Source organism: Oncorhynchus mykiss, chromosome 27, assembly GCF_057628025.1.
Source record: "Oncorhynchus mykiss isolate SJ-2025 chromosome 27, ASM5762802v1, whole genome shotgun sequence".
NCBI classification, from domain to species: domain Eukaryota; kingdom Metazoa; phylum Chordata; class Actinopteri; order Salmoniformes; family Salmonidae; genus Oncorhynchus; species Oncorhynchus mykiss.
In genome coordinates this window covers 52,012,080-52,037,752 of record NC_143048.1, presented here as the reverse complement: position 1 = coordinate 52,037,752, position 25,673 = coordinate 52,012,080, and the positions used below count along the sequence as shown (strand labels likewise).

The following is a 25,673-nucleotide window of genomic DNA, read 5'->3' as shown; positions in this document are numbered from 1 at the left end:
CAGGGAGACACAAACCTACGTGGATGCTTGAAAGACCAACGAGGAGAGATTAATTAATGGTAACTAACTAACTAAAAACTAACTAGATTTCCCTTTTTATCTGTGGATTCATCGTCAGAGTAGAGAAACGCACGGTTTTGGTTGATTACAAAGAAGACCATGCCTATCAGGTAATATAGCAACCCGTAGTTCATCTCCCAGGACAAACTAGCAACAGCAGTAGCTGTACACATGAATGTTTCATGTGTGATTTTACCTGTCTCCAATTTAATATAGTTGGTTTTGGTATTTTAACCTGTGTGTCAAGATCATGTCTGATGTGGATGCACAATGAGACCTAGAACAAACCAACTCCAACTTTCACCAACATTCCTTCACACAAATAGAATGATGAAACCAAGAACAAACCAACTCCAACGTTCTCCAACATTCCTTCACACAAATAGAGAGAACTAGGACCTTTTCCACTTACCTTGAATGAGCAGCTTGAAACGCTGTCTCCGGCAGCGTGAATCCCAAGCTCCCCAGAGAACCATTTAATCCTGATCTTCTCTACAAGCACAGTGATTATCTCAATGTACATCAGACAGGGCCGCTTGATCAAAGTAGTGCATCAGTCAGTCTCACACCTCACGTCACAAGACCCAGTACAGAGAGCTGAAGAGATGAACATTAGCAGGAACACCTTAGGACCCTCAGCGTACATCCTAGTGCACTACCCTATGGGCCCTGGCCCAAAGTAGTGCACTATCCTATGGACCCTGGTCCAAAGTAGTGCACTACCCCTATACTTCCTGTTCTAAAGTAGTGCACTACCCTATGGGCCCTGGTCCAAAGTAGTGCACTACCCTATGGGCCCTGGTCCAAAGTAGTGCACTACCCTATGGGCCCTAGTCCAAAGTAGTGCACTATCCTATGGGCCCTGGTCCAAAGTAGTGCACTACCCCTATACTTCCTGGTCTAAAGTAGTGCACTACCCTATGGGCCCTGGTCCAAAGTAGTGCACTACCCTATGGGCCCTAGTCCAAAGTAGTGCACTATCCTATGGGCCCTGGTCCAAAGTAGTGCACTACCCCTATACTTCCTGGTCTAAAGTAGTGCACTACCCTATGGGCCCGGGCCCAAAGTAGTGCACTACCCTATGGGCCCTAGTCCAAAGTAGTGCACTATCCTATGGACCCTGGTCCAAAGTAGTGCACTACCCCTATACTTCCTGGTCTAAAGTAGTGCACTACCCTATGGGCCCTGGTCCAAAGTAGTGCACTACCCTATGGGCCCTGGTCCAAAGTAGTGCACTACCCTATGGGCCCTAGTCCAAAGTAGTGCACTACCCCTATACTTCCTGGTCTAAAGTAGTGCACTACCCTATGGGCCCTGGTCCAAAGTAGTGCACTACCCTATGGGCCCTGGTCCAAAGTAGTGCACTACCCTATAGGCCCTAGTCCAAAGTAGTGCACTATCCTATGGGCCCTGGTCCAAAGTAGTGCACTACCCTATAGGCCCTGGTCCAAAGTAGTGCACTACCCTATGGGCCCTGGTCCAAAGTAGTGCACTACCCTATGGGCCCTGGTCCAAAGTAGTGCACTACCCTATGGGCCCTAGTCCAAAGTAGTGCACTATCCTATGGGCCCTGGTCCAAAGTAGTGCACTACCCCTATACTTCCTGGTTTAAAGTAGTGCACTATCCTATGGGTCCTGGTCCAAAGTAGTGCACTACCCTATGGGCCCTAGTCCAAAGTAGTGCACTATCCTATGGGCCCTGGTCCAAAGTAGTGCACTACCCTATGGGCCCTAGTCCAAAGTAGTGCACTATCCTATGGACCCTGGTCCAAAGTAGTGCACTACCCCTATACTTCCTGGTCTAAAGTAGTGCACTACCCTATGGGCCCTGGTCCAAAGTAGTGCACTACCCTATGGGCCCTGGTCCAAAGTAGTGCACTACCCTATAGGCCCTAGTCCAAAGTAGTGCACTATCCTATGGGCCCTGGTCCAAAGTAGTGCACTACCCTATAGGCCCTGGTCCAAAGTAGTGCACTACCCTATGGGCCCTGGTCCAAAGTAGTGCACTACCCTATGGGCCCTGGTCCAAAGTAGTGCACTACCCTATGGGTCCTAGTCCAAAGTAGTGCACTACCCTATAGGCCCTGGTCTAAAGTAGTGCACTACCCTATGGGCCCTGGTCCAAAGTAGTGCACTACCCTATGGGCCCTGGTCCAAAGTAGTGCACTACCCTATGGGCCCTAGTCCAAAGTAGTGCACTATCCTATGGGCCCTGGTCCAAAGTGGTGCACTACCCCTATACTTCCTGGTTTAAAGTAGTGCATTACCCTATGGGCCCTGGTCCAAAGTAGTGCACTACCCTATGGGCCCTAGTCCAAAGTAGTGCACTATCCTATGGGCCCTGGTCCAAAGTAGTGCACTACCCTATGGGCCCTAGTCCAAAGTAGTGCACTATCCTATGGGCCCTGGTCCAAAGTAGTGCACTACCCCTATACTTCCTGGTTTAAAGTAGTGCACTATCCTATGGGCCCTGGTCCAAAGTAGTGCACTACCCCTATACTTCCTGGTTTAAAGTAGTGCACTACCCTATCGGCCCTGGTCCAAAGTAGTGCACTACCCTATGGGCCCTGGTCCAAAGTAGTGCACTACCCCAATTGGCCCTGGTCAAAAGTAGGGCACTATAAAGGGAATAGGGTGCCATTTGTGACACATTCCGTGTATATTTCAGGACTACCAAGATGGGAGGAGCTAAATGGGAGAGGTTCAGATCAGAGCTCTTCATTAATGTATCTAGTACACCTCTCTACAGTACCACACCTCTCTACAGTACCACACCTCTCTACAGTACCACACACCTCTCTACAGTACCACACCTCTCTACAGTACCACACCTCTCTACAGTACACCACACCTCTCTACAGTACCGCGCCTCTCTACAGTACCGCGCCTCTCTACAGTACCACACCTCTCTACAGTACTACACACCTCTCTACAGTACTACACACCTCTCTACAGTACCGCGCCTCTCTACAGTACTACACACCTCTCTACAGTACCACACCTCTCTACAGTACTACACACCTCTCTACAGTACCACACCTCTCTACAGTACTACACACCTCTCTACAGTACCACACCTCTCTACAGTACCACACCTCTCTACAGTACCACACCTCTCTACAGTACTACACACCTCTCTACAGTACCACACCTCTCTACAGTACTACACACCTCTCTACAGTACTACACACCTCTCTACAGTACTACACACCTCTCTACAGTACCACACCTCTCTACAGTACTACACCTCTCTACAGTACCACACCTCTCTACAGTACCACACCTCTCTACAGTACTACACACCTCTCTACAGTACTACACACCTCTCTACAGTACCACACCTCTCTACAGTACCACACCTCTCTACAGTACCACACACCTCTCTACAGTACCGCGCCTCTCTACAGTACCACACCTCTCTACAGTACTACACACCTCTCTACAGTACCGCGCCTCTCTACAGTACCACACCTCTCTACAGTACTACACACCTCTCTACAGTACCACACCTCTCTACAGTACCACACCTCTCTACAGTACCACACCTCTCTACAGTACTACACACCTCTCTACAGTACCACACCTCTCTACAGTACTACACCTCTCTACAGTACCACACCTCTCTACAGTACCACACCTCTCTACAGTACTACACACCTCTCTACAGTACTACACACCTCTCTACAGTACCACACCTCTCTACAGTACCACACCTCTCTACAGTACCACACCTCTCTACAGTACTACACACCTCTCTACAGTACCGCGCCTCTCTACAGTACCACACCTCTCTACAGTACTACACACCTCTCTACAGTACCGCGCCTCTCTACAGTACCACACCTCTCTACAGTACTACACACCTCTCTACAGTACCACGCCTCTCTACAGTACCGCGCCTCTCTACAGTACCACACCTCTCTACAGTACCACACCTCTCTACAGTACTACACACCTCTCTACAGTACTACACACCTCTCTACAGTACCACACCTCTCTACAGTACCACACCTCTCTACAGTACCACACCTCTCTACAGTACTACACACCTCTCTACAGTACTACACACCTCTCTACAGTACTACACACCTCTCTACAGTACCACACCTCTCTACAGTACCACACCTCTCTACAGTACTACACACCTCTCTACAGTACTACACACCTCTACAGTACCACACCTCTCTACAGTACCACACCTCTCTACAGTACTACACACCTCTCTACAGTACCACACATCTCTACAGTACTACACACCTCTCTACAGTACCACACATCTCTACAGTACCACACCTCTCTACAGTACTACACACCTCTCTACAGTACTACACACCTCTACAGTACCACACCTCTCTACAGTACCACACCTCTCTACAGTACCACACCTCTCTACAGTACCACACCTCTCTACAGTACTACACACCTCTCTACAGTACCACACATCTCTACAGTACCACACCTCTCTACAGTACTACACACCTCTCTACAGTACTACACACCTCTACAGTACCACACCTCTCTACAGTACCACACCTCTCTACAGTACCACACCTCTCTACAGTACTACACACCTCTCTACAGTACCACACATCTCTACAGTACCACACCTCTCTACAGTACTACACCTCTCTACAGTACCACACCTTTCTACAGTACCACACCTCTCTACAGTACTACACACCTCTCTACAGTACTACACACCTCTCTACAGTACTACACACCTCTCTACAGTACCACACCTCTCTACAGTACCACACCTCTCTACAGTACCACACCTCTCTACAGTACTACACACCTCTCTACAGTACCACACCTCTCTACAGTACTACACCTCTCTACAGTACCACACCTCTCTACAGTACCACACCTTTCTACAGTACCACACCTCTCTACAGTACTACACACCTCTCTACAGTACTACACACCTCTCTACAGTACCACACCTCTCTACAGTACCACACCTCTCTACAGTACCACACCTCTACAGTACTACACCTCTCTACAGTACCACAACTCTCTACAGTACCACACCTCTCTACAGTACTACACACCTCTCTACAGTACTACACACCTCTACAGTACCACACCCCTCTACAGTACCACACCTCTCTACAGTACTACACACCTCTCTACAGTACCACACCTCTCTACAGTACCACACCTCTCTACAGTACCACACCTCTCTACAGTACCACACATCTCTACAGTACCACACCTCTCTACAGTACCACACCTCTCTACAGTACCACACCTCTCTACAGTACTACACACCTCTCTACAGTACCACACCTCTCTACAGTACTACACACCTCTCTACAGTACCACACCTCTCTACAGTACCACACCTCTCTACAGTACCACACCTTTCTACAGTACCACACCTCTCTACAGTACTACACCTCTCTACAGTACTACACACCTCTCTACAGTACTACACACCTCTCTACAGTACCACACCTCTCTACAGTACCACACCTCTCTACAGTACTACACACCTCTCTACAGTACTACACACCTCTCTACAGTACCACACCTCTCTACAGTACTACACACCTCTCTACAGTACCACACCTCTCTACAGTACCACACCTTTCTACAGTACCACACCTCTCTACAGTACTACACACCTCTCTACAGTACTACACACCTCTCTACAGTACTACACACCTCTCTACAGTACCACACCTCTCTACAGTACCACACCTCTCTACAGTACGACACCTCTACAGTACTACACCTCTCTACAGTACCACACCTCTCTACAGTACCACACCTCTCTACAGTACCACACCTCTCTACAGTACCACACCTCTCTACAGTACCACACCTCTCGACAGTAGAGGTCGACCGATTAATTGGAATGGCCGATTAATTAGGGCCGATTTCAAGTTTTCATAACAATTGGAAATCTGTATTTTTTGGCCCCGATTTATTTATTTTATACACCTTTATTTAACAAGACAAGTAAGTTAAGAACATATTCTTATTTTCAATGACAGCCTAGGAACGGTGGGTTAACTTCCTTGTTCAGGGGCAGAACGAAGATATTACTAGTTTATCTAGCGTGTCCTGCGTTGCATATAATCGATGCAACGCTGGGGGATGATTTAACAAAAGCGCATTTGTGAAAAAAGCACAATCATTGGACGACTGTACCTAACCATAAACACAATACACAGAAGTATATATTTTTAAACCTGCATATTTAGCTAAAATAAATCCAGGTTAGCAGGCAATATTAACCAGGTGAAATTGTGTCATTCTTCTTGCGTTCATTGCACGCAGAGTCAGGGTATATGCAACAGTTTGAGCCTGGCTCATTGCGAACTAATTTGCCAGAATTTTACGTAATTATGACCTAACATTGAAGGTTGTGCAATGTAACAAGAATATTTAGACTTAGGGATGACACCCGTTAGATAAAATACCGAACGGTTCCATATTTCACTGAAATAATAAACGTTTTGTTTTCGAAATTATAGTTTCCGGATTCTACCATATTAATGACCAAAGGCTTGCTTTTCTGCATGATATGTTATAATTAAGTCTATGATTTGATAGAGCAGTCTGACTGAGCGATGGTAGGCTGCAGCAGGCTCGTAAGCATTCATTCAAACAGCACTTTTGTGCGTTTTGCCAGCAGCTCTTCGCAAGCACAGCGCTGTTTATGACTTCAAGCCTATTAGCCTAATGGCTGGTGTAACCGATGTGAAATGGCTAGCTAGTTAGCGGGGTGCATTATTTATTTGAGGTTAAATAGATTTTTATTGATGTATTATATTAAGTTAAAATAAGTGTTCATTCAGTATTGTTGTAATTGTCATTATTACAACAAAAAACAAAACTGGCCGATTAATCGGAATCTGCTTTTTTTTGGTCCTCCAATAATCGGTATCAGCGTTGAAAAATCATAATCGGTCTAACTCTACTCTACAGTACTACACCTCTCTATAGATGTATGCATGTATCAACCAGTAAACCAGTCTCACAACTACACATTTCACACTTAAAAGGCTGTATTTCCAAAGATAATTTACAGAGCGGAAGCTTAAAGTGATTTTAATAATGGCCTGGTATTATTTCAGTAAGCGGTTTCCTCCGGTAGGTACACTACACTGAGACAAAAGACAGTCAGACATGGAGAGTCTCAAATGGCATCTATTTCCATAGGGCTCTTGTCAAGAGTAGCACCCTATATAGGATACAGGGTGCCATTTGGGATATATCCACGGTTTGTAATGAAAGGAAGGAAAGGCTCCATCTAAGTCACAATGCTGAAAACAGGTGGTAGGGTGTAGGGAAGGTGGGGCACGGTTGGTATCCATACCATTCATTCAAATTGCTTGCTTTAATCCTGGATTTACGGACACAGCAAACTCCGCTCTCACAAACACACTGCAGCTTTACAGAGAATTACTGCGTAGTGTATAATCCCTGATTTATGACATCTCTGCCCACAGAAATATACAAGCCCTATAGAAAGTGATGCATGACTACCCATTGGATGGCCCTCTGTCTCATGTAAATATGCACAAATATATTAGATGTTTTAAACGTCCCTCTTCAAACTACAGTAGTATTTCACAATCAAAGATCCCACAGTCCAAAAAAATTATAATTGCCACTTCAATGGTTGATTTTTCTTCCAATGATCAATCACTCACCAGTGCGTTATAATGAATAAATACTTAATTGTCCCATGGGGAAATAAGATTGGCAAGATTAGTTTAGAACAATAATGTCTTCACTATGTGTCGTTACTGTGTAATTATCTGTTTGTACCAGGAAGAACACATTGGTAGTTTGATGGTTGATGATGTCATCCCTTAGAACAGATGTGGACACATCAAGCCAAGTAGAGCCTGCTATAACTATTCCATTCAGATGGTGTCTGAGTAGAGGCTGCTATAGCTGTTCCATTCAGATGGTGTCTGAGTAGAGGCTGCTATAGCTGTTCCATTCAGATGGTGTCTGAGTAGAGGCTGCTATAGCTGTTCCATTCAGATGGTGTCTGAGTAGAGGCTGCTATAGCTGTTCCATTCAGATGGTGTCTGAGTAGAGGCTGCTATAGCTGTTCCATTCAGATGGTGTCTGAGTAGAGGCTGCTATAGCTGTTCCATTCAGATGGTGTCTGAGTAGAGGCTGCTATAGCTGTTCCATTCAGATGGTGTCTGAGTAGAGGCTGCTATAGCTGTTCCATTCAGATGGTGTCTGAGTAGAGGCTGCTATAGCTGTTCCATTCAGATGGTGTCTGAGTAGAGGCTGCTATAGCTGTTCCATTCAGATGGTGTCTGAGTAGAGGCTGCTATAGCTGTTCCATTCAGATGGTGTGAAAACCAGATTATGAACAAGCATAGGCATTTTTAAATACGTTGTTTCATGTTTAGCATAATGATATGCCCCATTATATAGTAGGAATATGTTTCATTGATGCATTTTATACTATACAATCTGAAATGGTCCACCCACACAGACAGTGTGGTGAAGAAGGCGCAACAGTGCCTCTTCAACCTCAGGAGGCTTAATAAATTCCGCTTGGCAGGCACCTAAGACCCTCACAAACTTTTACAGATACACAATTGAAAGCATCCTGTCTGGCTTTTTCACCGCCTGGTACGGCAACTGCTCCGCCCACAACCGTAAGGCTATCCAGGGGGTAGTGAGGTCTGCACAACGCATCATCGGCGGCACACTGCCTGCCCTCCATGACACCTACACCACCCGATGTCACAGGAAGGACAAAGATCATCAAGGACATCAACCTCCATGAGCCACTGCCTGTTCACCCCGCTATCATCCAGAAAGCAAATTCAGCACAGGTGCATCAAAGCTGGGACTGAGAGACTGAAAAACAACTTCTACGTCAAGGCCATCAGACTGTTAAATAGCCACCACTACCTGGCTTCCACCCGGTTACGTAACCCTGCACCTTAGAGGCTGCTGCCCCATATACATAGACTTGGAATCACTGGCCACTTTAATAATGCAACACTAGTCACTTTAATAATGCTTACATCTCATTTGTATATACTGTATTCTATTCTACTGTATTTTAGTCAATGCCAATCCGACATTGATCCATGTAATATTTACATATTTCTTAATTCCATTTTTGTAACTTTTAGATTTGTGTTTATTGTTGTGAATTGTTAGATACTACTGCACTGTTGGAGCTAGGAAGTATTTCGCAACACCCACAATAACATCTGCTAAATATGTGCATGTGACCAATAACATTTGATATACAATATAGTAGCAATGTATTGCATTGTTATTTTGTTGCAATGTTTATAAACACGAGAGAATAAGGCATTTTTATAAGTGACATTTCCCCCCAAAATATGTAGTCTATCATATTTTCTACAGCCTTAGAAATATCTCTAAAATCATCCAAAAGGTTATTGAACAGAACATAGCCTACTACCCGACCTCCCCTGGTACAGTATGTTGATATCTAACTAGGCATACTTCTGGGAGGTTGCGAGCCTTGTGATCACCTGGGCTAAACAAATAGGAACTGCGTCTCGTCATTATGCTATGTTGTATGGACATGTTTATGGGTATTGAGCCTCTACATCACTATCGCCATCTACCTGTTATCACGGTCATTTCACTGCACGTAGCCTGCTGACATGGAATTGTCGTAACGAAATGCAATAGAAATCTATTTGTAAAATAACTAATTATTTGCATTGCAAATATGTGAACTGAAAATGTGTTTAAATGTATTCTTAAAATATCGGCTAGGCATTTGGCTGCTAATATGAAACATAAAACATGTATTTGTTGACATGTAATTCTAAAACCCATTCTGCTAAATATTGATACGAAATGACACAACTAGCGTATCCATAGAGAAATAAAACGAATAAAACAATGTGCATTGTATTTCGAGTGCTTACCTTCTATGTTCACAGCCAGGAGGACAATCCAAACACTCGCCAACATCGCCACGGCGCTTCAACTCTCCGGAACTTCTCTGATAGCTTCCCCTTAGTGGACTGGATCAATTCACTCCAAATGGTTTGGACCAGGTATGTTGGGAATACGCCGTTACCTTCAGAACCGATGCCGATTTGGAACTAGTTTCAAGCTAATGAGCCGACGTGGAAAGCATCAATTATTGACTGACTGTAGTTATTCCAACGACCAGTAGCTTTTGAACTACGCACCACGAATCGGTGTCCGTACGGTAGATTGGCGTTGAGATCTGCCGAAGATATCCAAGGAGCTTTGTTTACGCACAACCGAACAAACGAGATGATGCGTACCTATCTAACGGAGTTAGGTAAACGATGCGGGGGAGCAGAAATCGTCCAAAACAGGTTTCTATTGTGGTCAAGTGTACCTTGGATCCCGTGTCTCATCCAATGCTGCAGGTCGTCACTGCTATTGCTATAGCCTCCAGTATTTTGGGATAGAGGCGAAGGGGCGGGAGGTGCTCGATGCCCCCAATGGCAAGTTCCATGAAACACAATGGATAGTTCAAAATGATTTGCCTCGTTACAATTCAGATCATATCCAACAGACAGATCTGCAAAGGTCTTCTTCACTTGTTTTTTTAGAACAAAACAAAAGCCGAAGTTCCCTCTTTCTGCCGGCAATGGAATCAGGATTTGTATATGTTTTTACTCCCTCCGTGGACTCAGTGCAGATTTGTATCCGGTAGTTTATTCGACAAAAATACTAGGTATTCTTTCATAAAACAGCATGCAATCCCGCTATGCGGATTTCCCCCACATAGACGCCACAACCTGACCTGGCGTAATGTAACCTAGCTGACAAGCCCGGAGTCAAACCCGAATCGGTGACGTTAGACACCTATGTGAAGCGAGCCACAATAAGAATTAGCCACAATAGTGGAATTTGCGGTTCGCCTTCAAAATAAAATTCCCCATTTGAAAGTGATTCAAACGGATACAAATAGTGGAATCATGCCATGTTTGCACTAGATAATGCTAATCAAGGTCTGACTGTTTTTATATAAATTCAACGAAAGACAATGAGTTAATTTTAATCAATTTAAATCGCACTGTGGATGTATTACACTTTATAATTGCATTGGGGGCATACTTACTGTATATTTCAACCTATGGATTGGTCTATGGTCTCCTGACCCCTCCTGTCTCAGCCTCCAGTATTTATGCTGCAGTAGTTTATGTGTCGGGGGGCTGGGGTCAGTTTGTTATATCTGGAGTACTTCTCCTGGCTTATCCGGTGTCCTGTGTGAATTTAAGTATGCTCTCTCTAATTCTCTCTTTCTCTCTTTCTTTCTCTCTCTCGGAGGACCTGAGCCCTAGGACCATGAATCAGGACTACCTGGCATGATGACTCCTTGCTGTCCCCAGTCCACCTGGCCGTGCTGCTGCTCCAGTTTCAACTGTTCAGCACCTGAGGTGCTAACTTGCTGCACCCTCGACAACTACTGTGATTATTATTATTTGACCATGCTGGTCATTTATGAACATTTGAACATCTTGGCCATGTTCTGTTATAATCTCCACCCGGCACAGCCAGAAGAGGACTGGCCACCCCTCATAGCCTGCTTCCTCTCTAGGTTTCTTCCTAGGTTTTGGCCTTTCTAGGGAGTTTTTCCTAGCCACCTTGCTTCTACACCTGCATTGGTTGCTGTTTGGGGTTTTAGGCTGGGTTTTTGTACAGCACTTTGAGATATCAGCTGATGTACGAAGGGCTATATAAATAAATGTGATTTGATTTATGGATTATGCCCCCGTTAAATGGGGTATCAGCCTACTCAGTGACACTCACAGAACACAGCTATATAGAGGTTACAGAGGTATTAGCATGTTAGCTCTTATTGCAAGACTGACTGTGGGAAATCACCATTCCAGTCAATCTATTGTGTGTATTGACATTCATATTGCAGTTGGCAGCCTAACCGATGGATGTTGCTCAAATGGAGTATCAGCCTACTTTGTGACAGTCACAGAACGCAACTGTGTAGAGTTTACATGAAACACAAAATGAAACCTGATTCAAGCCATCTACATTTCATTAGATGGCTTCATTCATTTCATGAATAATTCAAAATGAATGATTACAACAGGAACATCATAAAACTGTATCACTCTACTACATCTTTCTATAACAGGTACTGTGTTTTCTGTCAACTCACACAACAGACGGTCTCTCATTCCCTTGTCGCACAACCGATGAACACTTTGTTCTGAAAGGTTTGGAAAACAAACACACATACTGTACATTGTTTTATTATTTGCAGTTGGTGTGAAAACAAGGCAGATGTTATCGCTAAGAATTAAGAAAGAGCTCGTCCTTGAACTAAGAGACATTTCAGATGATGGGATCAAAGGCTGTCTTGCACTACAAATAACCCATCGGAGTGGGACTTGTAGCATGTGCAATATCCATGCATCCCAGACATTACTAGTGAAGATGGACATGACAACACAAGGTCATTTGCCTACACGTTTTCCTCTATCCTTCATACAGAACAAGTACTGTACACGTGAATTGTCTAGTGCAGTGGTTCCCAACCTTTTTATAGTTCCGTACCCCTTCAAACCTTGAACCAGCTGCGTACCCCCTCTAGCACCAGAGACAGCGCACTCTCAAATGTTGTTTTTTTGCCATCATTGTAAGCCTGCCACACACGCTATACGATATACTATACATGAAACATTAGAATGAGGGTGAGTTTTTGTCACAACCCGGCTCGTGGGAAGTGACCAAGAGCTCCTATAGGACCAGGGCACAAATAATAATATTATAATAATCAATCATTTTGCTCTTTATTTAACCATCTTACATATAAAATCTTAATTAATCTTAATCAAAAATGGTAAAAAACTCACCACAGGTTAATGAGAAGGGTGTGCTTGAAAGGATGCACATAACTCTGCAATGTTGGGTTGTATTGGAGAGAGTCTCAGTCTTAAATCATTTTCCGCACACAGTCTGTGCCTGTATTTAGTTTTCATGCTAGTGAGGGCTGAGAATCCACTCTCACATCGGTAGGTGGTTACAAAGTTCATCAGTGTCTTAACAGACGATTTGCCAAGGCAGGATACTCTGAGCGCAGCCCTATCCAGAAATCGGGCTGTGGCTTCTGATTAAATTCAATTTTCACAGAACCGCTTGTTGCAATTTCAATGAGGCTCTCTTGTTCAGATGTCGGTAAGTGGACTGGAGGCAGGGCATGAAAGGGATAACGAATCCAGTTGTTTGTGTCATCCGTTTCGGGAAAGTACCTGCGTAACTGCGCACCCAACTCACTCAGGTGCTTCCCTATATCACATTTGAGTGATATAGCTTGAGTTAATTTGCACACAAAAAATCATACAATGATGGAAAGACTTCTTGATCATAGCCTCAATTTTGTCCCGCACATTGAATATAGTTGCAGAGAGTCCCTGTAATCGTAGATTCAGATCATTCAGGCGAGAAAAAACATCACCCAGATAGGCCAGTCATGTGAGAAACTCGTCATCATCAAGCGGTCAGACAAGTGAAAATGATGGTCAGTGAAGAAAACTTTAAGCTCGTCTCTCAATTTACAAAAACGTGTCAATACTTTGCCCCTTGATAACCAGCACACTTCTGTATGTTGTAAAAGTTTTACCTGGTCATGGTTACATGGTCGCTGCCCATATCGTTGCATAGTGCAAAAAATACACCAGAGTTCAGGGGCCTTTTTTTAACAAAGTTAACCATTTTCACTGTAGTGTCCAAAACGTCTTTCAAGCTGTCAGGTATTCCCTTGGAAGCAAGAGCCTCTCGGTGGATGCTGCAGTGTACCCAAGTGGTGTCGGGAGCAACTGCTTGCACGCGCGTTACCACTCCACTATGTCTCCCTGTCAGGCTTTAAAGCCATCAGTACAGATACCAACACTTCTTGACCACCAAAGGCCATTTGATGTCACAAAGCTGTCCAGTACTTTAAAAATATTATCTCCTGTTGTCCTGGTTTCCAGTGGTTTGCGGAAGAGGATGTCTTCCTTAATTGACCCCCTATAAACGTAACGGACATATACCAGGAGCTGTGCCAGGCCCGTCACGTCTGTTGACTCATCCAGCTGTAACAGACATATACCAGGAGCTGTGCCAGGCCCGTCACATCTGTTGACTCATACAGCTGTAACGCATATAATTCACTGGCTTGTATGTGAAGCAATAATTGTTTCAAAACATCTCCTGCCATGTCACTGATGCGTTGTGAAACAGTGTTGTTTGATGAAGGCATTGTTTGTATAATATTTTTGGCCTTTTCCCCAAGCATTGTCCATATCCACGGCAGCAGGAATAATGAAGTCCTCCACAATAGTATGGTGCCCTGTCCCAGCCACTCGGTAGCTCACCATATAAGACGCTTCTCGCCCCTCTTATTAATGGTATCTGTTGCTTTTATACATGTCTTACTACTACTTTGTTTTATTTTTATTTATTGATTTTTTCTTGGGCCTCTATAACTATAGCTATTGTTTTTTTTTTGCAAATTAGATTCATCTCCTCTACCACACGGAACCCCACTAATCCAACCGACGGAAACGCACGAGGTGGCTAATAACAGACCCCATCCTATGCTAGCTTGCTACCGATGGCCTGGCTAGCTGTCTAAATCGCCGTGACCCCAATCAACCTCACTACTCACTGGACCCTTTTGATCACTCGACTAAGCATGCCTCTCCTTAAAGTCAATATGCCTTGTCCATTGCTGTTCTGGTTAGTGTTTATTGGCTTATTTCACTGTAGAGCTCACTGCTCCTGCTCACTATACCTTATCCAACCTATTAGTTCCACCACCCATACATGCGATGACATCTCCTGGTTTCAATGCTGTTTCTAGAGACAATATCTCTCTCATCAGCACTCAATACCTAGGTTTACCTCCACTGTATTCACATCCTACCATACCTTTGTCTGTACATTATACCTTGAAGCTATTTTATCGCCCCCAGAAACCTCCTTTTACTCTCTGTTCCAGACGTTCTAGACGACCAATTCTTATTGCTTTTAGCCGTACCCTTATCCTACTCCTCCTCTGTTCCTCTGGCGATGTAGAGGTGAATCCAGGCCCTGCAGTGCCTAGCTCCACTCATCACTGTCAAACGCTCCCTGAAACACTTCAGCGAGCAGGCCTTTCTAATCGACCTGGCCGGGGTATCCTGGAAGGATATTGATTTCATCCCGTCAGTAGAGGATGCCTGGTTATTTTTTTAAATGCCTTCCTAACCATCTTAAATAAGCATGCCCCATTCAATAAATTTAGAACCAGGAACAGATATAGCCTTTGGTTCTACCCAGACCTGACTGCCCTTAACCAACACAAAAACATCCTATGGCGTTCTGCATTAGCATCGAACATTCCCCGTGATATGCAGCTGTTCAGGGAAGCTAGAAACCATTATACACAGGCAGTTAGAAAAGCCAAGGTTAGCTTTTTCAAGCAGAAATTTGCTTCCTGCAACACTAACTCAAAAAAGTTCTGGGACACTGTAAAGTCCATGGAGAATAAGAACACCTCCTCTCAGCTGCCCACTGCACTGAAGATAGGAAACACTGTCACCACTGATAAATCCACCATAATTGAGAATTTCAATAAGCATTTTTCTGCAGCTGGCCATGCTTTCCACCTGGCTACTCCTACCCCGGTCAACAGCACTGCACCCCCCACAGCAACTCGCCCAAGCCTTCCCCATTTATCCTTCTCCCAAATCCAGTCAGCTGATGTTCTGAAAGAGCTGCAAAATCTGGACCCCTACAAATCAGCCGGGTTAGACAATCTGGAACCTTTCTTTCTCAAATGATCTGCCAAAATTGTTGCCACCCCTATTACTAGCCTATTCAACCTCTCTTTCGTGTCGTCTGAGATTCCCAAAGATTGGAAAGCAGCTGCGGTCATCCCCCTCTTCAAAGGGGGGGACACTCTTGACCCAAGCTGCTACAGACCTATATGTATCCTACCCTGTCTTTATAAGGTCTTCGAAAGCAAACAGATTACCGACCATTTTGAATCTCACCATACCTTCTCTGCTATGCAATCTGGTTTCAGAGCTGGTCATGGGTGCAACTCAGCCACGCTCAAGGTCCTAAACGATATCTTAACCGCCATCGATAAGAAACATTACTGTGCAGCCGTATTCATTGATCTGGCCAAGGCTTTCGAATCTGTCAATCACCAAATCCTCATCGGCAGACTCGACAGCCTTGGTTTCTCAAATGATTGCCTCGCCTGGTTCACCAATTACTTCACCAATTACTTCTCTGATAGAGTTCAGTGTGTCAAATCGGAGGGTCTGCTGTCCGGACCTCTGGCAGTCTCTATGGGGGTGCCACACGGTTCAATTCTTGGACCGACTCTCTTCTCTGTATACATCAATGATGTCGCGCTTGCTGCTGGTGAGTCTCTGATCCAACTCTACGCAGATGACACCATTCTGTATACTTCTGGCCCTTCTTTGGACACTGTGTTAACAACCCTCCAGGCAAGCTTCAATGCCATACAACTCTCCTTCCGTGGCCTCCAATTGCTCTTAAATACAAGTAAAACTAAATGCATGCTCTTCAACCGATCGCTGCCTGCAGCTGCCCGCCTGTCCAACATCACTACTCTGGATGGCTCTGACTTAGAATACGTGGACAACTACAAATACCTAGGTGTCTGGTTAGACTCTCCTTCCAGACCCACATCAAACATCTCCAATCCTAAGTTAAATCTAGAATTGGCTTCCTATTTTGCAACAAAGCATCCTTCACTCATGCTGCCAAACATACCCTTGTAAAACTGACCATCCAAAATAGCCTCCAATACCCTACTCAACAAATTGGATGCAGTCTATCACAGTGCAATCCGTTTTGTCACCAAAGCCCCATATACTACCCACCATTGCGACCTGTACGCTCTCGTTGGCTGGCCCTCGCTTCATACTCGTCGCCGAACCCACTGGCTCCATGTCATCTACAAGACCCTGCTAGGTAAAGTCCCCCCTTATCTCAGCTCGCTGGTCACCATAGCATCACCCACCTGTAGCACGCGCTCCAGCAGGTATATCTCTCTAGTCGCCCCCAAAACCAATTATTTCTTTGGCCGCCTCTCCTTCCAGTTCTCTGCTGCCAATGACTGGAACGAACTACAAAAATCTCTGAAACTGGAAACACTTATCTCCCTCACTAGCTTTAAGCACCAACTGTCAGAGCAGCTCACAGATTACTGCACCTGTACATAATTTAGCCCAAACAACTACCTCTTTCCCTACTGTATTTATTTTATTTATTTATTTTGCTCTTTTGCACCCCATTATTTTTATTTCTACTTTGCACATTCTTCCATTGCAAATCTACCATTCCAGTGTTTTACTTGCTATATTGTATTTACTTTGCCACCATGGCCTTTTTTTTGCCTTTACCTCCCTTATCTCACCTCATTTGCTCACATCGTATATAGACTTGTTTATACAGTATTATTGACTGTATGTTTGTTTTACTCCATGTGTAACTCTGTGTTGTTGTACGTGTCGAAGTGCTTTGCTTTATCTTGGCCAGGTCGCAGTTGTAAATGAGAACTTGTTCTCAACTTGCCTACCTGGTTAAATAAAGGTGTTCTCAACTAGCCTACCTGGTTAAATAAAGGTGTTCTCAACTTGCCTACCTGGTTAAATAAAGGTGAAATAAAAATAAAATAAAAAACTCGAAAGTCATCTTCATTTTCACTCAAAAAACTCCTGTGGCTTATTTTTCCAATTGTTATGGTTTGTTTCCAAATGTCTGTGTAAGAGTGAAGGTTTCATTGAGTTGTGAGATAGTACTTTTGCACATATTACACACTGTGGCTGAGGAAAGGCACTACTCCCGATATAAGTGAAACCAAATCAATGTAGTTCTCATCATATTTGCACCTCTTCCATGGTCCAACATCCCTGTCTGTTGTTCGGTGCTTTCCTGGGTAAGGGGGCAGTAGCTCTTCGGATGCATCAGATTAACAACTGTCAGTGTCCATGCTAGCTGGGCTAACAACACATGTAGAATTACTGATACTAGCATTGGATGTGCTCGTGGAAGCAGAACAACTTGTGTCGTCGACAGGTGCAGGTGTAGTACTGCTGGTAGTAGCAGTTTTCATTGAATTCCCTGCAATTCCTATCGCTTCCACTGGATGTCAACAGTCTTTAGAAATTGGTTGAGGTTTTTCCTTTGAGAAATGAAGAAGTAACTCTGTTCAGAATGAGGCTCCAGGGAAGTGTACTCTTTGTTAGTGGCGCGTGACCTGAACGCACACTCCACTTTGTTTTCCTAGGATATTGAACGCAATATATCCTGTCTTCAATTGTATTGATTATTTACGTTAAAAAAATACCTAAAGTTGTCTTACAAAAGTAGTTTGAAATGTTTGGACAATGCTTACAGGTAACTTTTGAGATATTTTGTAGTCAGTTGGAACCAGGGTTTTTCTGGATCAAACGCACCAAATACATGGACATTTTGGATATATATACGGAATTAATCGAACAAAAGGACCCTTTGTGCCAACAGAAGAAGCTCGTCAAAGGTAAGGCATGAATTATATTTTTATTTCTGTATTTTGTGACGCGCCTGCATGGTTGAAATATGCTTTTCTCTCTTTGTTTACTGGAGTGCTATCCTCAGATAATAGCATCGTTTGCTTTCGCCGTAAAGCATTTTTGAAATCTGACACGTTGGCTGGATTCACAACAAGTGTAGCTTTAGTTTGGTATATTGAATGTGTGATTTCATCAAAGTTAAATTTTATAGTAATTTATTTGAATTTGGCGCTCTGCATTTTCACTGGATGTTGGCCAGGTGGCGTCCCACATATCCCAGGGGGGAAGGCAGAGCATCGCTTTATTATGGACAGACTTCTCCCCATCTTAGCTACTCTTGTATCAACATGTTTTGACCATGACAGTTTACAATCCAAGGTTACTCCAAGCAGTTTAGTCACCTCAACTTGCTCAATTTCCACATTATTCAATACAATATTTAGTTGAGGTTTAGGGTTTAGTGGATGATTTGTTCCAAATACAATGCTTTTACTTTTAGAAATATTTAGGACTAACTTATTCCTTGCCACCCACTCTGAAGCTAACTGCAGCTCTTTGTTGTGTTGCAGTCATGTCAGTTACTGTAGTAGCTGTCGTGTATAGTGCTGAGTCATCCACATACATAGAAACTCTGGCTTTACTCAGAGCCATAACACATACGTTTTTTCCAGCAGCAGACCATGATCGATAATGTCAAAAGCTGCACTGAAGTCTAACAAAACAGCCCCACAATCTTTTTATCATCAATTTCTCTCAGCCAATCATCAGTCATTTGTGTAAGTGCTGTACTTGTTGAATGTCCTTCCCTATAATCATGCTGAATGTTTGTTGTAAATTTGTTCACTGTAAAATAGCATTGTATCTGGTCAAACTCCAAAACCCCAAAGTTTAGTAAGGGTTGGTAGCAGGCTGATTGGTCGGCTATTTGAGCCAGTAAAGGGGGTTTTAATATTCTTGGGTAGAGGAATGACTTTAGCTTCCCTCCAGGCCTGAGGGCACACACTTTCTAGTAGGTTTAGATTGATTTGGCAAATAGAAGTGGCAATATTGTCCACTATAATCCTCAGTAATTTTCCATCCAGGTTGTCAGAACCTGGTTGCTTGTCGTTGTTGATTTGTTCACCTCTTCTACACTCACTTTACGGAATTCAAAAGTGCAATTCTTGTCTTTCATAATTTGGTCACATATACTTGGATGTGTTGCTGGCATGTCATGCCTAAGTTTGCTAATCTTGCCAATGATATAATCATTAAAGGAATTTGCAATATCAGTGGGTTTTGTGATGATTGCTCATTACACACCACTGACCAACAGCGTCTGGTTGCTCCTCATTACACACTACAGACCAGCAGCGTCTGGTTGCTCCTCATTACACTCCACAGACCAGCAGCGTCTGTTTGCTCCAGACCAGCAAATATTATTTATCATCAACATAGGGATCACTACAAAACATCTTGTATGACCTGTTATACACTTTATTAGGCCCAGCCTTTGGAACTTGAGTTTTCCTAGATGTAATCACTAAATCCTAAGGATTTGGTTTTAAAGCAGATTTCTGCAGCATTATTATTATTATTATTATTATTATTGTTTTATTTTTTTAAAGGGGTGGATCAGCTAAATATTGCGGAAAGAATATTGGTTCCATCAATGTAATTGTCTGCATCATTTCCAATCCCCCATATATTTTTGGGGGTAAATATATATATATATCCATACACACATGCATATATATACACATATATACATACCTATATAGACATACATACTTTTTAAAAGAATTTCCCTTTATTATTATTCCCCGCAAACCCTACCACCCTTCCCCCAATTGGAGTAAACTAATAAACACTTCGGCTTTTACCTTCAATTTATACATCTTATACACATTTTACATTTACAGTCTATTTTACAATAGTTATTTTTTGTTTGTTTTTAGTCCTTCCTCTATTTCTGATGTCCATCCCACTTGATTTCTATTTGTAACTGTGCTATTTCACAAAAGTTCTAAACATATATAATCAAATCAAATCAAATCAAATGTATTTATATAGCCCTTCGTACATCAGCTGATATCTCAAAGTGCTGTATAGAAACCCAGCCTAAAACCCCAAACAGCAAGCAATGCAGGTGTAGAAGCACGGTGGCTGGGAAAAACTCCCTAGAAAGGCCAAAACCTAGGAAGAAACCTAGAGAGTAACCAGGCTATGTGGGGTGGCTAGTCCTCTTCTGGCTGTGCCGGGTGGACATTATAACAGAACATGGCCAAGATGTTCAAATGTTCATAAATGACCAGCATGGTCGAATAATAATAAGGCAGAACATTTGAAACTGGAGCAGCATCACGGCCAGGTGGACTGGGGACAGCAAGGAGTCATCATGTCAGGTAGTCCTGGGGCATGGTCCTAGGGCTCAGTTCCTCCGAGAGAGAGAAAGAAAGAGAGAAAGAGAATTAGAGAGAGCACACTTAAATTCACACAGGACACCGAATAGGACAGGAGAAGTACTCCAGATATAACAAACTGACCCTAGCCCCCCGACACATAAACTACTGCAGCATAAATACTGGAGGCTGAGACAAGAGGGGTCAGGAGACACTGTGGCCCCATCCGAGGACACCTCCTGGACAGGTCCAAACAGGAAGGATATAACCCCACCCACTTTGCCAAAGCACAGCCCCCACACCACTAGAGGGATATCTTCAACCACCAACTTACCATCCTGAGACAAGGCTGAGTATAGCCCACAAAGATCTCCGCCACAGCACAACCCAAGGGGGGTTCACTCATGTGACGCACGTCTCCCAGGAACGGTATGAAAGAGCCCCAATAAGCCAGTGACTCAGCCCCTGTAATAGGGTTAGAGGCAGAGGATCCCAATGGAAAGAGGGGAACCGGCCAGCAGAGACAGCAAGGGCGGTTCGTTGCTCCCAAGCCTTTCCGTTCACCTTCCCACTCCTGGGCCAGACTACACTCAATCATATGACCCACTGAAGAGATGAGTCTTCAGTAGAGACTTAAAGTTTGAGACCGAGTCTGCGTCTCTGACATGGGTAGGCAAGACCGTTCCATAAAAAATGGAGCTCTATAGGAGAAAGCCCTGCCTCCAGCTGTTTGCTTAGAAATTCTAGGGACAATTAGGAGGCCTGCGTCTTGTGACCGTAGCGTACGTGTAGGTATGTACGGCAGGACTAAATCAGAGAGATAGGTAGGAGGAAGCCTATGTAATGCTTTGTAGGTTAGCAGTAAAACCTTGAAATCAGCCCTTGCTTTGACAGGAAGCCAGTGTAGGGAGGCTAGCACTGGAGTAATATGATCAAATTTTTTGGTTCTAGTCAGGATTCTAGCAGCCGTATTTAGCACTAACTGAAGTTTATTTAGTGCTTTATCCGGGTAGCCGGAAAGTAGAGCATTGCAGTAGTCTAACCTAGAAGTGACTTTCTGCATCATTTTTGGACAGAAAGTTTCTGATTTTTGCAATGTTACGTAGATGGAAAAAAGCTGTCCTTGAAATGGTCTTGATATGTTCTTCAAAAGAGAGATCAGGGTCCAGAGTAACTCCGAGGTCCTTCACAGTTTTATTTGAGACGACTGTACAACCATTAAGATTAATTGTCAGATTCAACAGAAGATCTCTTTGTTTCTTTGGACCTAGAACAAGCATCTCTGTTTTGTCTGAGTTTAAAAGTAGAAAGTTTGCAGCCATCCACTTCCTTATGTCTGAAACACATGCTTCTAGCGAGGGCAATTTTGGGGCTTCACCATGTTTCATTGAAATGTACAGCTGTGTGTCATCCGCATAGCAGTGAAAGTTAACATTATGTTTTCGAATGACATCCCCAAGAGGTAAAATATATAGTGAAAACAATAGTGGTCCTAAAACGGAACCTTGAGGAACACCGAAATGTACAGTTGATTTGTCAGAGGACAAACAATTCACAGAGACAAACTGATATCTTTCCGACAAATAAGATCTAAACCAGGCCAGAACTTGTCCATGTAGACCAATTTGGGTTTCCAATCTCTCCAAAAGAATTTGGTGATCGATGGTATCAAAAGCAGCACTAAGGTCTAGGAGCCCGAGGACAGATGCAGATCCTCGGTCCGATGCCATTAAAAGGTAATTTACTACCTTCACAAGTGCAGTCTCAGTGCTATGATGGGGTCTAAAACCAGACTGAAGCATTTCGTATACATTGTTTGTCTTCAGGAAGGCAGTGAGTTGCTGCGCAACAGCCTTTTCTAAAATTTTTGAGAGGAATGGAAGATTCGATAAAGGCCGATAGTTTTTTTATATTTTCTGGGTCAAGGTTTGGCTTTTTCAAGAGAGGCTTTATTACTGCCACTTTTAGTGAGTTTGGTACACATCCGGTGGATAGAGAGCCGTTTATTATTTTCAACATAGGAGGGCCAAGCACAGGAAGCAGCTCTTTCAGTAGTTTAGCTGGAATAGGGTCCAGTATGCAGCTTGAAGGTTTTAGAGGCCATGATTATTTTCATCATTGTGTCAAGAGATACAGTACTAAAACACTTGAGCGTCTCTCTTGATCCTAGGTCCTGGCAGAGTTGTGCAGACTCAGGACAACTGAGCTTTGAAGGAATACGCAGATTTAAAGAGGAGTCCGTAATTTGCTTTCCTTTCTAATAATCATGATCTTTTCCTCAAAGAAGTTCATGAATTTATCACTGCTAAAGTGAAAGCCATCCTCTCTTGGGGAATGCTGCTTTTTAGTTAGCTTTGCGACAGTATCGAAAAGGAATTTCGGATTGTTCTTATTTTCCTCAATTAAGTTAGAAAAATAGGATGATCGAGCAGCAGTAAGGGCTCTTCGGTACTGCACGGTACTGTCTTCCCAAGCTAGTCGGAAGACTTACAGTTTGGTGTGGCGCCATTTCCGTTCCAATTTTCTGGAAGCTTGCTTCAGAGCTCAGGTATTTTCTGTGTACCAGGGAGCTAGTTTCTTATGAGAAATGTTTTTAGTTTTTAGGGGTGCAACTGCATCTAGGGTATTGCGCAAGGTTAAATTGAGTTCCTCAGTTAGGTGGTTAACTGATTTTTGTCCTCTGGCGTCCTTGGGTAGACAGAGGGAATCTGGAAGGACATCAAGGAATCTTTGTGTTGTCTGTGAATTTATAGCACGACTTTTGATGTTCCTTGGTTGGGGTCTGAGCAGATTATTTGTTGCAATTGCAAACGTAATAAAATGGTGGTCCGATAGTCCAGGATTATGAGGAAAAACATTAAGATCCACAACATGTATTCCATGGGACAAAACTAGGTCCAGAGTATGACTGTGACAGTGAGTGGGTCCAGAGACATGTTGGACAAAACCCACTGAGTCGATGATGGCTCCGAAAGCCTTTTGGAGTGGGTCTGTGGACTTTTCCATGTGAATATTAAAGTCACCAAAGATTAGAATATTATCTGCTATGACTACAAGGTACGATAGGAATTCAGGGAACTCAATGAAGAACGCTGTATATGGCCCAGGAGGCCTGTAAACAGTAGCTATAAAAAGTGATTGAGTAGGCTGCATAGATTTCATGACTAGAAGCTCAAAAGACGAAAACGTCATTTTTTTTTTTTGTAAATTTTAAATTTGCTATCGTAAATGTTAGCAACACCTCCGCCTTTGCGGGATGCACGGGGGATATGGACACTAGTCATCCAGTCCCACCCTTCAGCTCCATTCAACCTCACCTCCACCCTACACCTCCACCCTACCCGACACCCTAGACCCACTCCAATTTGCTTACCGCCCAAATAGGTCCACAGACGATGCAATCTCAACCACACTGCACACTGCCCTAACCCATCTGGACAAGAGGAATACCTATGTGAGAATGCTGTTCATCGACTACAGCTCGGCATTCAACACCATAGTACCCTCCAAGCTCGTCATCAAGCTCGAGACCCTGGGTCTCGACCCCGCCCTGTGCAACTGGGTACTGGACTTCCTGACGGGCCGCCCCCAGGTGGTGAGGGTAGGCAACAACATCTCCTCCCCGCTGATCCTCAACACTGGGGCCCCACAAGGGTGCGTTCTGAGCCCTCTCCTGTACTCCCTGTTCACCCACGACTGCGTGGCCACGCACGCCTCCAACTCAATCATCAAGTTTGCGAACGACACAACAGTGGTAGGCTTGATTACCAACAACGACGAGACGGCCTACAGGGAGGAGGTGTCGGCCCTCGGAGTGTGGTGTCAGGAAAATAACCTCACACTCAACGTCAACAAAACTAAGGAGATGATTGTGGAATTCAGGAAACTGCAGAGGGAACACCCCCCTATCCACATCGATGGAACAGTAGTGGAGAGGGTAGCAAGTTTTAAGTTCCTCGGCATACACATCACAGACAAACTGAATTGGTCCACTCACACAGACAGCATTGTGAAGAAGGCGCAGCAGCGCCTCTTCAACCTCAGGAGGCTGAAGAAATTCGGCTTGTCACCAAAAGCACTCACAAACTTCTACAGATGCACAATCGAGAGCATCCTGGCGGGCTGTATCACCGCCTGGTACGGCAACTGCTCCGCCCACAACCGTAAGGCTCTCCAGAGGGTAGTGAGGTCTGCACAACGCATCACCGGGGGCAAACTACCTGCCCTCCAGGACACCTACACCACCCGATGTCACAGGAAGGCCATAAAGATCATCAAGGACATCAACCACCCGAGCCACTGCCTGTTCACCCCACTATCATCCAGAAGGCGAGGTCAGTACAGGTGCATCAAAGCTGGGACCGAGAGACTGAAAAACAGCTTCTATCTCAAGGCCATCAGACTGTTAAACAGCCACCACTAACATTGAGTGGCTGCTGCCAACACACTGACACTGACACTGACTCAACTCCAGCCACTTTAATAATGGAATTGATGGGAAATGATGTAAATATATCACTAGCCACTTTAAACAATGCTACCTTATATAATGTTACTTACCCTACATTATTCATCTCATATGCATACGTATATACTGTACTCTATATCATCGACTGCATCCTTATGTAATACATGTATCACTAGCCACTTTAACTATGCCACTTTGTTTACATACTCATCTCATATGTATGTGTAC

At 44.0% G+C, this 25,673-nt stretch overlaps 1 protein-coding gene across 3 annotated transcripts in view; it reads right to left on the bottom strand.

Moving 5' to 3' along the window:
* LOC110507254 (nectin-1-like) overlaps positions 1-10,902 on the bottom strand; it is a 453,892-nt gene extending 442,990 nt beyond the window's left edge. Inside the window, exon 1 of one of the 3 annotated variants that reach the window (XM_036964625.2) lies at positions 9,963-10,902. In XM_036964625.2, coding sequence (XP_036820520.2) covers positions 9,963-10,008 — 46 coding nt within the window. In that variant the 5' untranslated portion in view covers positions 10,009-10,902. The remainder of the gene's footprint in view (positions 1-9,962) is intronic. The other 2 variants (XM_090224052.1, XM_090224053.1) reach the window with 2 other exon arrangements.
* Positions 10,903-25,673: the final 14,771 nt, after the last annotated feature.